This window comes from Porites lutea, chromosome 2, assembly GCF_958299795.1.
Source record: "Porites lutea chromosome 2, jaPorLute2.1, whole genome shotgun sequence".
In the NCBI taxonomy this organism is placed as follows: Eukaryota; Metazoa; Cnidaria; class Anthozoa; order Scleractinia; family Poritidae; genus Porites; species Porites lutea.
This window is the reverse complement of record NC_133202.1, coordinates 11,301,838-11,317,385: the sequence shown is the minus strand read 5'-3', so window position 1 is coordinate 11,317,385 and position 15,548 is coordinate 11,301,838. Positions and strand designations below refer to the sequence as shown.

The 15,548-nt window shown below is 37.7% G+C and overlaps 1 protein-coding gene across 1 annotated transcript; it reads left to right on the top strand.

The window, feature by feature from the left end:
- Positions 1 to 1,766: 1,766 nt before the first annotated feature.
- LOC140927731 (uncharacterized) lies at positions 1,767 to 14,425 on the top strand. Its single transcript, XM_073377416.1, has 9 exons — positions 1,767 to 1,902; positions 2,241 to 2,537; positions 2,835 to 2,874; positions 4,104 to 4,250; positions 5,928 to 6,138; positions 6,363 to 6,517; positions 9,277 to 9,391; positions 11,742 to 11,844; positions 12,165 to 14,425. The coding sequence occupies exons 1-9, from the start codon at positions 1,848 to 1,850 to the stop codon at positions 12,512 to 12,514; spliced, it is 1,473 nt and encodes a 490-aa protein (XP_073233517.1). The 5' UTR covers positions 1,767 to 1,847; the 3' UTR covers positions 12,515 to 14,425.
- The last annotated feature ends 1,123 nt before the right edge of the window (positions 14,426 to 15,548 follow it).

The window sequence follows — 15,548 nt, the reverse complement described above, 5'->3', positions numbered from 1 at the left end:
TGGTTGTTTGAACATTAACTATTTCAAAGATTATGGCGGTGAGTGGGAAATTTTCATTGGTCCCCTGATTGCCTGTAAACTTGCGAGGGGTTTTCGTTTGGCAAGGTCCTGGCGGGTACACCCGCCCGTCTGCCAATTCTCAAACTATTTACTCTCAGTTTTAGAACGAGTTTCTGCCTCATTCCTCGATACGTTTTCCTTTATGGAGTCCCAAGATCACCTTTCCGTATTGTCGTCGTAAGATACATACCATACAGATATTTTGAGCGCATCCACTCATTCACAGCAACCCATTGCGGCAAGAAGACGGGGGTCCCTCGCCCTTGCTCGTTGAATTACCAATAGCTATTTGCACAGTAGCGTAATTTACGACTACTTAAGCAATCAACTTAAAACTGTAATTTTTCCGTTCATATTTAAATTCAGTAATTTCAGCGAGGTTTAAAAAAACAAAAGTTCTTATTTGCACAAGAAGGCAAAATGGTGAATGTACTCCCTCCTGAGACTGTATTAATGATCGATAGATGGCAAATAAATCGTTTTCTGCAAGTATTTAGACAGCAAATTCCGTGAACGTTCATCCTGATAATATTAACGCTAGCGCTGTATCAGTATATGTATGTAGAACTAAAGCAATGACTGTAGAATCAGATCAAACATTGTACACTGTATATTACATTTTCGCAATCAGCTCAATATTTTAGCGAGGCCTAGCCTGCGGAGCGGTCGTTTTGGTTTTTTGTTGTTGTTGTTGTTATTGTTGTTTTTTTGTTATTTTTGTTTTTTAACAAAAGCTCATTACGTCAACTTTAGAATACGAATGGCATTTTTGACTCGTCCCAACTCTCTGACAGTTTCAACGTCCAAGATGGCGGGAGTTGCCCAAGAATGACAAGAATACCATTACGTATACGTTGTTTGCTGTATGTGTTTAGTTCCCCATTTTCATAAACTACCTTTCACGAAAGAGGAACATTGATGTTAAGAAACTGACCCGTTTAATTCGAAATTATTGTCTGTACTTACGTTCGGGAGTGCAGGCAAGAATGATTTAAGGACTTCTTATTTGACTGGGGCAATTGTCACTTTTTTGTTGTTTGATTTTTTTTTTGTTTGTTTGTTTGTTTTTTTCATTTCGCAGAATTACAAGTACACATTCAAGTATTTCTTTTGTAGTAAAACAAACAGACGAAGTTTGCGTTGAGTTTAATACAATTTGCTTGTATGAAAGTTGTACGTTCTCTTTATGATATTCGTTAAACCACCTTAAAGGTTTGGAAAAGAATTCCTTTGACTCTTGACAATACAAGAAGGTGTGTTCAATTCAATCTGGATTAAGGCAGAATGGACATTTATCATCCGAGGCTAATTTATATTTCAGTAGTTCTTTCTTCAGTGTCGTGATTATTCTGTGCACAACCTTAAAAGTGAATTGTCTAAGCTTATTCTTTTTGGAGGACTCAGCGTATATATTCACAAAACAATCGCCCCAATCGGGAAGTTCTGAGAAGCTTTTTTACTTCGGAGGGTCCTGAAACAAGTTTCTTGATGAACAGACTGTAATAATTTTCACAGCGGAATTTGGTTAAGACTATTGTTCCGTCTCCTATTTGACAGTACTCTGAAGTTGCTCCGAGCAGATTCATTTTGGTATCAAATTAAACATACTGTAACTGGTGGCACTGCAGGCACCTGCTGTTAATGTGACATGACACCTCTTAGCCAGCAATTAACGCAGAGAAGATTTTCAATCTCAATAGGTGCCAGTGTTTGCTCTGAGAACTAAAGAACGAAAAATACTACATGTTTTCTAACCCACGAGTGGAACTGTCAACATTCGTCTACAGATGCTTCAAGTCTTCGCTGTTGGTTTGTTGTTCTCATTTGCTCAGATATCTGCAGGTGAAGTACAAATATTTTTTCACTTACCTCAAAATTACTGTTATATCTGAATTGGTTTTTTTGTGTGGATCATGCTATATTAATGGGTCTATACGAGCTTCTATAGCCTGTAAGCTTAGTTTAGAAACGTTAGACACCATTCGAAATGAGAAAAATGCATACCGTTACCAGATCTATGGGTTGGCGATCTTTCAAGATCAACCGACCTACCTGCTTCTGACATATCATCAATCGCAATGCTGCTTGACCTCGAGGTTGAAAATGAATGTTTACCCGTACAAGTGAATTAGTCAAATGCACTATTAATCATGTTGAATCACTATGTTTTTTCTCTTCAGGAAAGCAGTGGAATTTTACAGAAGCCTATGCTATTATTAACTCAATCGAACAAAGATTAGGTGCCAGACCTTCTCATAAGGACTTCATTCCTCTACTGCACGATATAAAGCGCCAGCTATTCAACTTTGAAACGACTTTTGTGAGCAGAAAGGATAATGTACTTAAACCGCATTCAATAACGGAGACAAAGGCTAGCAACAGAGAATTCATCGAAGGAGAGAAAACAACGTACAATGAGGAAGGAGTGGACACGTTTAAGGGACAAAAAGTTATTCCCGTTGACGACGATGTCGAAGGTAAGCCGGACCGCCTATCAGTGGCTTAATTCCATTTTTTAAATGTCAACATTGATGTTGCGGCTTCCTGAATTCTTTGATTCAATGTTAATACAACAGAAATTAAAAACTTATTTACGCAAAAATCTAGGCTTTGTTACCATAACAACTCATTTGCTTCATGGGTGCGTAATCAATTTTAACAAGAGGCTTCGAACAACCCATCCCTAGGAAAGAAGCTAGAAGAATAATACATTAAAGCATTAGAAACGGCTCTATCATAAAATGCTAATTTACACGGTGTAACTTTCCCAACAGGCAGACTAGGAAAGTGGCTTGTTCTTGAGGCGATGAAAAAGTAGGTACATGTATTTTGCTGCGTTCGGATTGATGTATTCAGGAATAAAAAAAAAAAAAACAGAAAAACACTGATCCATTCCATTGGCATTTTAGAGTTAAATAAAAGTAACCTTCCCCAGTTATTGTTTAATATAAAGCCTCTTTGATTTGTTAAGGAGATAACGCTTTAAAAGTACATAGTTAGCACAAAAACAATATGATTTACACAAGAAAGCAGCAAGAGTTTTATCAAAACAAGGTCAACTCCAGCCTCGATCCATCTGTAACTGTAATCATGGACTGTCCCACAATATGTTGTTATCATAAGTCTGTTCGATTCTTGATCTTGCCCTCCCCAACTAATCTGCTGTATTTATTCTCTGATCTAACCACTCTCGGAACTCTCTGATCTTACCCAACCTTTTCCTACGTCCGGACCAACCATCTGTCTCTGTAGACAGGCCAGGAATAGAGCGTTTTCACATGACGTCATGGAGTCATATTGGTGTTCCAAAAAAATTAAACAGCGTCCATGTTGGTGTCATAAGCAAGTAAAATGTCTACTTATTATTTAGGAAGAAGGATTAGCGCAGTTGGTTAGTGCGCGGCCTTCTGTGCGGGAGGTCCCGAGTTCGATTCTCATGTGTGACCACAAATCCTTCTTTCGATTTTTTTCCTTTCAGTGTAGCTTTAAGTAGCTTCAAATACCCGTAAAAACGATCACTGATAGAGAGATGGCCATGTGACTGAATATGCTATATAGGCCTTAGCCAAATTCGAAAGGCTAGAATTTATAGGGCCCCGGGCCGAGGGGGAATAGAACAGATTCAGTTTCTGATTTGGACGAATAATTCTGTGAGAATTCATTCGAAACAGGCCTATTCACTACTACCCTAAACGAGCAATATCTTCCCTAGGGAGCAATGGATGGGGTGTTATTAATCGCAAAGGGTAACCTAAACAATTTCTATGGAGAGCTAGGGAAGAGTGTTTTTTAAAGATTGTATTCAATAATTACTTTTGAATCCATTTATCAAGAAAATTAAACTTAAAAACGTTAATCGGCGTTTCGATGTTTCAAACATCATTCTCAAGCATGAGAAATGTAAAAAAAACAACTTAGTAAAATTAACATTTCTCACTCTCGAGAATGACGTTTGAAAGAAACGTCGAGTAACGTTTAGAGTTTAAATTTTCTTGTTAAATACTTCAACAAGCAACTGACAATCGAATCCACTTTTATATCAGGCTATTGGATTTTATACCGTCTAATATGACTGACGCAGAAAGAATATGTCGACCTGGCCCTCTTCACGACACTCAGGATGAGTCCGGATCCACAACCGTAGAACAAGAAAAGAAATGTCTTATCTTGGGAGACTCAATAAGCATTGGGTATGTTCGCTCTATGACCTTATTACCTATAACTATCTCTAGTCACTTGCATTAATGCATTGACTGGCATGGGATCCAATTTGCTCAGTTTTTGTAGCAGCTCCTACTCTTTGCGTTCTTGCTCGAATAAGTTACTTCAAGTCCCGAGATCTACGCTGAAGTCTCATGGTGATCGAAGATTTTCTATTGCAGGACCTAAATTATGGAACTGTAAACCGGCATCTTTAAGCTAAGAAATGCCGATTCCTTGAATTCTTTCAAAAAACTCTTAAAGACTAACATACCGTACAATTCCGAAAATAAGCCCTGGGACTTATATTTTTCAAAGGCCCTTTTTGAGGGGCTTATTTTTGGAGACTCTTATATTCGGAGGGGCTTATCTATCGAGGGAAATTTGCGTTTCAAAATTGATTGGGCTGGCCTTATAGTTGGAAGGAAATTTACTGTTTTTACTTTGTTTTACTTTGTATTTGAGGGAATTTCCAAGTACAAGCCCCCGGGGGGCTTATATTTGGAGGGGCGATTTATCGGAGGGTTTTTTGCGTTACGAGTTTGGGGGGCTTATACTTGGAGGGGGTTATACATGGAGGAGCTTATTTTCGGAATTTTACGGTATTGATTTCACCAAGCTTTTTCTTAATTTATAAATAGATTTTTACTTATTTTTCATACTTATATATGCAGTTGTTAGATTTTTTTAGAGTTTTATTACATTTTTCGCAAAGCGCGTAGAACAGTTAATGATATAGACGCTATATAAATAAAATTTATCATTATTATTATTATGGGATGCGGGAGAAAAAAAATACATTTTGCGTATACAGGGGCACCCAACGACGATTTCGTCCTAAATACATTGAAAACACTTTTTAGGCTATACAGAAATGCATTCTAAGCGGCGCTGTAAAATTTGTATCTGTTCGGTCATCCTAGGAGAACTTAAGTCTTTTCGAAATTACAAGGGCTTGAGTATTATTATTTTAGATGAAATTTGACGTATTACGAAAGTGAGAGATTTTCAAATTTCTCTCTCCATCACATTTTAGGGACCTTTTATAGCGAAATTCGTTGTATCACGCTGCGCGTTTTGCATATTTTTGGGTATTTCTGTTCCGTCAATGATCTTAGCGAACCTCTTAGGAAATACATGTTTACTTGCACGAGTTCAAAAGGTCATGGTTTTTGATTCGTGATTGGTGGATCTCGATCCGTTTTGTTTGTTTTGTATTTCAAGGTTCGTTGCTTTGTGATCGTCTTGTTTCGTGCAATAATGCTTCGCAGATTTATTATGATCTTTCTCATTCTTGTCACTTGCAAGAATAAAGCAACGTCTGCCTCCTTCCTTCGACAAAAAATCCACTCACCATCGCGATTTTCTTTGCTATTGTGAGCAGTGTAGAGTCATTCTCAGCCAAGCTGGGCGAGCACGTTACATTGGGATTTGCATTAACCCCGCCTTCACTAATTAAGTGATTGACGGAACAAACAAACCCAAAATCCTTTCTAAGTTTGCAAAACGCGCAGTACGATACAACGAATTTCGTTGTAACGGACCTAAATGACGATTTTATTACCCTTCCATATACTTTAATGAGGGAAATCCCTTTCCTTTTCGTATAGCTGAAGCCTGAAATTGGTACCCTATAATCTACAGTTGTATATTTTCTTTCTCGGTAGATATTCTTCGTATGTAGCTGATTTGCTTGAAGATGATTGTACTGTTCATCATGCTCCCTGGTCGGGTGACGGGGGAAGCCTGGACACGAGTTATCTCCTTAAGTGCCTGCCGATGTTTTTATCGTCAAGTGTCTATGAGCCCGTCAATTACGATGCAATTATTTTCAATTCTGGACTTCACGATATTAACTGCTGTGGATTCCCGAGAGAGGTAAAACAAAAAACCAAAATCCTTTCTGAACCAATTATGTCAATTATAACAATTATTGATCGTGACGTTTTGACCGCTGGTTTCGATTTACTGAGCGGAACAATTAGTAACACCGTGGTTGCTAGTGATTGGCGCTTGTTAGAGTTATAAACATATGAACTTCATAAACTGCATGATGTTCTATAAAGTAATCTTGTACCATATGTTTTTGTTTTCTTTGACAGTACGTTCCCTTGAAGAAATACGCAAAAAATCTGAGGAAAATAAAGGAAAAGTTGCTAAAAACGGGAGCTATGATTGCTTTCGCAACTTCCACACCAGTTCCCTACAACGAAACAGCAAACGAAATACTTCAGGAATACAACAAGGCCGCCACTAAGTAAGACTTAAAGGTAGACTTTTCATCTTATAGTTGACTAGTTGCGTGATTAGATGGCCTGGCCTAAATCTGGCATCAGGGACCTGAGTTGACGCAGAAGGAATGGCTCAGTAAGTAGAGCGCTTGATTGCAGAACGGGAGGTCTTGGGTTCGATTTCCGGAACCGGACCAATACCCAGAGTCTTAAAATAACTGAGAAATGAAAGTACTTCCTTTGCACTGCAAGCGGCTAGACCTTCGCGAGGCTCGCGAAAACCAAACGAGATCAATTCATGACATTGAGACTTGTAACAAGTCACTCAAGTGTATTTTTAAGCCACATATATTATAATGATGTACTGTGTAGAATTGTTTGTTATTGTAAATACATAGAATTCTTATATTAGCCTTATTGTGATTAGTTAGGAAGTTTTTTATTGCTATGCATACGACTACATCAGCTTTGCTGAATTTTTACCTTGTTTAAATAAATGCTATTATTATTATTATTATTATTATTATTATTATTATTATTATTATCATTATTAGTAGTAGTAGTAGTAGTAGTAGTAGTAGTAGTAGTAGTAGTAGTAGTAGTAGTAGTAGTAGTAGTAGTAGTAGTAGTATCTCTATTAATTAATATTATCACAATCTTTGCTGGTGTTCTTTTTGTGCATCAGCCGGGCGCAAATCATGCACCTAGAGCGTCAGTCACTCAAGTCAATCATTCTGTTCATACACTGAGCACCTTTCTAAGGATTCGTGCAGATCTTTTGAATCTCTGTCATAGTAGCTCTCTCTGATACTTTCTTGATGTTTTCTACCATACCCTTCTTCACTGTACCAAGCGCACCAACAACCACAGGGATCACTACGGTTTTCATATGCCACATTCTCTGTATTTCTAGTTCTAGGTCTTTGTACTTGCATTTTTTTTCAGTTTCCTTCAGTGCGATGTTTCTATCTGATGGAACAGTCATATCAATAAGTTTGCAGGTGGAATTCACTGAATCTTTAACGATGATATCTGGTCTGTTCGCTGTTATATATAGTTCTATCAGTATTGACTGGCATGTCCCACATGATGGTGATGTTGTTATCTTTATTGTGTGTCACGGTCTCTGGTTCGTGTTCGTACCATTTGTCTGTAATCTCTATATCATGATCTTTACATATGCTCCAATGGAGATATGCTGCAGCATTATTGTGCCTTGAGATGTACTCTGTTTTGGCTAATACCTCACATCCAGATACAATATGGTCCACTGTCTCTTCATGTTGCGAACACAATCTATTATTATTATTATTATTATTATTATTATTATTATTATTATTATTATTATTATTATTATTATTATTATTATTATTATTATTTTAAGAACTCTCGCTAATAAGCTTTCGACTAAGAACGATGAACCCTACGCCAGCGTTATTTCTTGGCTTCGAATACAGTTATCATTTGCTATATTAAGAACTGTACACAGATGCGTCCGAAGTTCTAGATATCCATTCAAATCACGTGAGGTCTCAGAAGACTTCACTTTCGCTGTAGCTGGTCTACATCTGCACTCATAATTTTAGGCCTAGATTTTTGATAGTTTTTTTCTTAGTAATGCTTGATTTTCCTTTTCCCACTCTTAAATTATTCACAATTGTAAATAGTTTTCTATCATTGTCTATCGTGGACATATATTTAGTTTTTAATTAGTATCTTAGAATTCTGAATTGTGAAGGGGTTTTGCCGGAAATTTGTATTTATATAATAATGAATGTGGACGTTTTATGTTTATGAATATTTTACAAAAGTTTTGTGTGTAGTTTTTATAGGATTTTTATAAGATTTTAATAAAGAATTCTTTATTTATTATTATTATTATTATTATTATTATTATTATCATTATTATTATTATCATACGTAAAATGGCGGGCCCGTCTCCAGATGGAGACGTAAGAAAAGTGTCCCCAATTGACAGTTTCGTGCTAAACACATTACAGACAAAAGTGTTTTTTCCTTCTTTTTTGCGAAAAATCTTACCGTCACACTGTTTAACGTCTCGGCTAAAGTTATGTTTATGCAGCGGAACTCTGAACTGTCCCCGAGCTAATTATTGTGTTCTGACGCCGATGCTCTACTGCAGAGTAGATACATCTCCGAAGATGCGCTCATAACAGACGGATTAAAAAGCGAACCGATCTCCCTTCTGCCAATAAAGCCATTCACTGGATAAACCACCATCGATTGGGCAAACAATTGTTTTACCTAATACCCGGAGGAAAGGGATTCATCCTGGGACTGGAATTAAAGCGCTATCAGCACCTTTCGAGCGACTAAAAATGGCCTTACGAATTTCAAATGCTTAAATTTTCTTGCTGTCTTTGCGCCCTGTTCGTTGTTGTTGCTCTTCTTGTGATGCGCATTCCTGACTCCGGAATGCATATGTACTCCGTTGCTTGTGGAATCTGGAATCCAGCAAATTTTTGCTTTGGAACAAGAAATCCTGGGCTTTGGAATTCGGACTACAGCTCAAGGAATCCGGAATCCTACTAAGGATTGGAATCCCGAATCCGAGTTCCACTGACAAAGATTCCGGACTCCATTAGAATCCAAGACTGGCTTAGATTCTCTTAAGGCGATATATAATCTTGACAAGCCCGTTAGTCATGTTAGTAACAGAGTGATCGCTTTTAATGGCCTACGAGTGTATTTGCTGAAGGGGGATTAAGACCAAAATGTTGCTCTATTTCTTTTTAACTTGTATCTTTTGATACATTTGATCTAGAGAAATGGAAAGAGATGACCCAATTGACATAGTTGATCTTTACAAAGCCGTCATTGAAGCATGCGATGGTGAAGCACTGAACAAATGTGATCTGTACCTAGAGCAACCAGAATTGGTAAGTCCTAAGCCGCGTGAAAATTATATCAGTATTTAGTAAAATCCAATTAGAGGTCTATTGTCAATGCTGAGTACTGATTGGTTGAGCTAGTACTAGGCTATGTGTTATAGCCCGCTAGTAGCGAGAAGCGCCGGCTTTGAAAACAAAAATATTGGTGACTGAATCGTATTTTGCTAGCTAATGTTGTTCTGTTTCGTTATTTTTGACCAACTAGTTGGATTTTACTAAAACAGTCATTCCTCTCGCCCTCATGGCCTCTGAGTCAATAGACCATTCGGCCTTCGGCCTCATGGGCTATTGACTCATAGCCCATTCGAACTCGCGGAATAATTGTTAAGTAAAATATCGGATGAGGTTTTTGTGATATTTGGAATAATCGAGGTCGAGACTGAGGGCCGGGGAGATAACACTTTGCGATTGTCTCCCTCACCACACAAATGTTTGTATTACTCGATAATTTTATGTTGTAGTTGTCACTGTTGTTGTGGTATTGTCAATATGGCGCACCCACGTTTGGGGATTGTGACTACTTTTTTTCATCAAAAGATGTGTCATAAATCCTTCAAGAACCCATAATTGATGCACGAGCCAAGAGAACGAGCGCCAATTCGCTTTAGAAAACCACCATTGGCTCATGATTTCATAACGCGCCTTTTGTTATTACTTCCATGATCTATCATCTAAATAAGAATGAGCGAGAGGATTTGCAACGGCTTTTATAATGGCGAGCCAAAGGTGAGCCATTGTAAATTAACCCGTACCGATAGGAAGCGAATATAGCCTGCACAACAGGCGTTATTTGGGACGCTCTGGTGGGTTTTGGCAATCAAGAACGGAGAGACACAGCCTAATAGAAGCCTGCCCAAAGGCGTTTTTGTTTTTCTCTTCAAAAAGACCCCTCTCGCCTGTCTAGCACCTCTCATTTCGTGCTCTCGCGCCAAAACCTGTCCTCACCAGTAAGTTACGCCCCTAAAGCAAATATTTTAATGTTCCTGTGAAACGAAACAATCAGTAGGAACCAAGAGACTATAAAGGGGACAGAGAGGGCATCCCCCATATACACCCTATTCCATAGGTAATTCGTCTCGAGTTATTTTTAACACCACAGATCTCAAGGGGGATTAGACAACAGCCAATCACATAGCGTGAATGTGTTCCGCGTGGATGACCCACGCTGAGAGCCACGCGTCCTTCACGAAATGACGCAGAACAAAATGGGGGAAGACGCGGAGAGCGATTTTGCTATTCCTTTTGTCGACGAAGACGACTACAGCGAGATTTCTGCGAAAGCTGTGTCAGCGAAACCGAAATTAAAAAAGAATCGCCCTTCCTCTCTTGTATAGAGCTAACAGTAGAGCAGGGAAATCCTTAGCACACTGAATATTCTCTCAGGATCATTTATAATTTACAGTTTGAAGAGAGCAATTTCTGGTTTGATGTTTTTTTTTTTTTTTTTTTTTTTTTTTTCAGTCTTTATAGCGATTATTCCTACCCACTTACGTTGTCAACTGTAGGCGAAACCTCCTAAAGCTGAATTTCAAGGGACCATATTCAAGCTCAGAAAGAGAAATAAAATTTCGTCGTTGCTTATTTACGTCCTCCATAAAACGCGAAATTAGGCATTTTCATGTAGTAGTCGTGCAAGAACGGGAAAGAAATGAACAAAAAAGTGTGTTGCACGTGCGAAGTTGTTGTTTTGCTAATTAAACCTATTGTTTTTTTGACGTTCTAGTTGTCGTCCGCGTCGTTGGATCTTAAACTCCCTAAATTGTACAAACGACCGGTTTCAATAGACCGGCGAAATTTCTCATTTTATTAAAGCACTGAGGTTACGACAACTTCGAGTTAAACTGATTTCACGGGTTGTCAAAGAGTCTAGCGATTCCTTTTTCCCAGGTGAGCGCCGACTCATTTCGCTTCGATATTCAGGAATGCTCTCGATCTTTTTACGCTTTCATTGCCTCTCGCCCGACATGTTTTGTACGGCATTTGATCATGCGAAACCTCCACGAAACATCCACGCCTCGCGCGAGGTAACTTTATCCCGATTCTAAAAATAACTCGAGACGAATTACCTATGGAATAGGGTGTATATGGGGGATGCCCTCTCTGTCCCCTTTATAGTCTCTTGGTAGGAACTGTATTTAAAAAAAATTCCACTTTTTACAGGAGTGCATTTGTTTCTCCCTATTATATTCTTAATAGTCATCATTTTAATGAATAATTAATAAATTTACAAGGCTTTTGTTTCTTCACGATCGGACGCTAAACGGTTCGGTAATTTTTAAAAGGTCTCAAAACTTGGTTTGTGGTCATGACCTGATTAATTCTCTCTTTACGTCCACAGCATCTAAACGGAGATGGCTATATGAGTTTGGCTAAGAAAGTCTCTAAAGGATTTAAAAGTTTATTGAAAAAAGATACGGATGAAAGAAAAAGGAGATTGAAAGGTAATAAAGAAAAAGAAATACAAACGATTCAGAAAAATGTTATAAAAATTAAAAGCTTACGTGGCAGTACCAAGATTTTATAAAAAAATTTTATAGATTAATCATTTGTATATGTGGGAAAATTTACTCAACGGGCGTCGTTTCCAATTCATTTAAATTAAATGGGTTATGATATTTTAGACTTCACTTCTAAGTACAACTTTGTTTAGCGGTTATTGCTCAAGCAAATTTTCGTTCATTTACAATTATTATTTTTACTGATTTATATTTATCAATTAAATTTATTTGTGTATTAATTTTTTGAACTCTTGTCTAAGCAGCCTCTAAGGAAAGGAATGATAATATGGACTCAAGAAAGTATTGCGTACAGCATACAGAAGAATCGATGCAAGACGTACGACAGTTGACCGGCTGCCCCGCTAACACGACCTGTTGTATTAATGAGTATTCCAATTCCTTTATTGGCTGTTGTATGTTAGAGGACGCAATGGATTGTGGGGACAGCTGGCACTGTTGCCCCAAGGGAACTGTCTGCGACCCCACGTGCTCCAAGACGCACTGTTCATGTCGCGAAGCACCTTGGGAATCAAAAGCCACACGGACTACATTTTCTACTTTGATGAAATCTCTTGACACGTTTTGGAAGAAACTGGCAAAACAATATTCGTAGCCTCCTTAAGATAGTACTACAGGATACCAAAGCCGGGAAAAAGCAAAAAAAGTGAATATTTCGGCTTCGTTAAACTAGAATGCCAGCAATTACCTATCCCACCCAAGCCACTGATTTTCGCCGACGTGCTGAGTGTCGCAATGCCAACAGAAGAGGTGGTCCGCCAGCGGTTCTGACGTTAAGCACCTAACACATAGAGGAGGGTCCCCAGTAGGTTTTTCGGGATCCGGAATTTCCCTCACTTGAATGTCGGGACTCGTGATTCCCCCCAATTGAATATCGGGATTCGCGATTTCCCTTCTCGGGATCTTGGATTTCCCTCATTTGAATCTCAGGATTCGGGATTTCCCTCATTTGAATCTCGGGATCCGGGATTTCCCTCATTTGAATCTCAGGATTCGGGATTTTGAAGTAAATTGAGGCGAGATCGGGATACAAAAACAACGAGCTTTATTTGCATGACCGTACAAGTACATACAGAATCACGGCAAAGCCATTTTGAGAAGAAGAATCAAAATTGCATCACAGGGTAATTAAAAAGTATACACTCTAGGTGGGATGTCAAAAATAGCCATGGGGATTCCGAGAATGGGCGAAAATTTGGGTCTGGATGACGGCAACCCTGTTGTAGACCCTCAAAAGAGGCTTTTTGCATGGTTGTGCATTTTAACAATAATTGCTTTAAGGGAAGGGCCTTAGACTTTGTCAGGAGCCGATTTTGTCAACACGCCACGTAGCTATAGTTGGGCTTGCCGTCAGTCTTAACCGTCCAACCACTTTTTAATAATAAACTAATTTATTGTTTTTGTTGGGGTTCAATTTTATCGTTAATTAGATTATATAAATTTTATTTTCCTTAGTTTTAGGGGCTGGTAGTGTATGATAATTAGTTTAAAACAAAGGGAAATAAAATTTAAACAAAGGATAAAATTGAACCACAACAGTTTATAGTTTATATTAGAGCATGAATTCATTTAGATTTTTGAATTCCAACTTATTCTAGTAAGATCACTTAATAGGCTTATATTCAAGCTAACAATGATGTTTTCACTGAATGTGTATCAAGGAACTACAAATGTAAAGCGTACACTACCACGACGAGGACGCTGATAAGAGAGTGGTGTGAAATAAAATGGTGAGATTGAAAATTAAGGGAATAATTTCACGCATGTTTTGTCCAAATTCTAATAATTTCCCTCGCCTCTTTACCTATTATACTACTACATGAGAAATTTCTTCAATCTGATTGGCTTAGAGCAGTGGTATTTCAGCTTAATTTGAAATACCTACATATGAAAATTACAAACCTTTTGCGGGAAGAAGTATAAACAAATAATGGCATGATTTGTACATGATATTTGGCATAAATACCACTCGTGATATTTCAAAATTGTCTCAAATTTCACTCGCCTGACGGCTCGTGAAATTTGGCGTAACGATTTTGAAATATCACTCGTGGTATTTATGCCAAAAATCACTAAAAATGATGCTATTACCTATACTAATATGTGATCGTTAGCGTAATTAAGGTGTCGGAGGTGAATAAATGAAAAAAGAAACAACAACAACGACAACGACAATGTCTAATGGATAGGCTACGACGTTTCGCCCCCAGTTATCTTGCGTCGGACCGTACAACTAACTTTTAAAGTTCAGTCCAGCTAGTCAAACTCTCTATCAACCAGTTTTCTGGAAAAAATCTTCCTTAGCATAAAACAACCAAACTCCGGCCTATAAAATACTAAATAAGGTGGGAAAACGGCAAAATACGAATAAAGCACTTTTGAATAACACTACGTCAGCCGTTACTTCTCAGTGACGTCAGATTTGATGCAAATAGCCCCAAAGCCAATATTTTAATTCTTAAAAGATATCTCTTCGGCTTGTCCGTAAGAAAATTTCTATTTTAAAAAAGTGAAACAAACGTCATTAAATACTATGTTGGTGTATGATCCACTCTTTTAGGGTGAAGTGGCTTAGACAACGGTCTCCTTTAATTCTTATTCTAAGACGAGCATCTCCGTTCTTTTAAAATAATAGCCACCCTCCGACACCCTCCCCCCTCCCCTCCCGTCCTTGGGATTTGGCACTGCCCTAAAGTTATCGTGTTTACAGGGTTTCATTGCACTTTATACCTGTTATTCTTCGAGCATTTCAACTTCAGTAAAAATTAAACACAAACCGCGGTCACAAACGTAATGAAACAACGCATGTTGCAAAAAACTAAGATTTTAAAGACTCAATTTGAATCTGCAGGAAATTACAATTTATTATATAAACACCAATGAAATATCTTCGGGCGAAAACTTGATATCTTCACGTGTGAAAATATGCTGCCATGGCTTCATAATAAATCGCACCCTTTCACACCAAAAAACTATTAAAGTGAAATGGTTTGGTAGTTCATTGGTATTTATATAATAACTAGAACATTACATGGCCGCTTGTAGATACGAAAGTTCTCTTCTCGTGTTGAAAAATTTTTCAACACTCGAAGAGAAATTTCGTATCTCCACGCGGCCATGTAATATCCTCTATATATGACGCTAGTAGAGAAAAAGCATCACATATTATAATTCCATGCAGACTTTAAATTGAGTCTGTCATCATCATTTGTTGTTATTAGTTATTGTTTTTACCTGTTTATTAGCTGCCAGTTTTTTTTTTCTAGATGTTTAAATTTTACTGTGTAATCTGTTTTAATAACCGTCACTTCTGAAGATGTTTGTTGTTACATACGAAACGTCGACTCTTTAAAATCGCTGACTTTATTTCGTAACAGATTAAGGATTTATATCAATATTGATACGATTGTAAATAGTTTTTATTATGATATGCAAATGATGTTTTTTATTCTAGCTTTTTAGGTTTTAGATTTTTCTCTCTGTATTTAATGTTTTAGATTCTAGAATTTAGCTGTTCATCTCTTATTTTGGGGAATCTTTTATATGGGGTTAACCTCTAGACATTTTGTAACCGTAACTTTAGTTTTTATCTCTTGAATAAAGTATTGTATTGTATTGTTGATTGCATT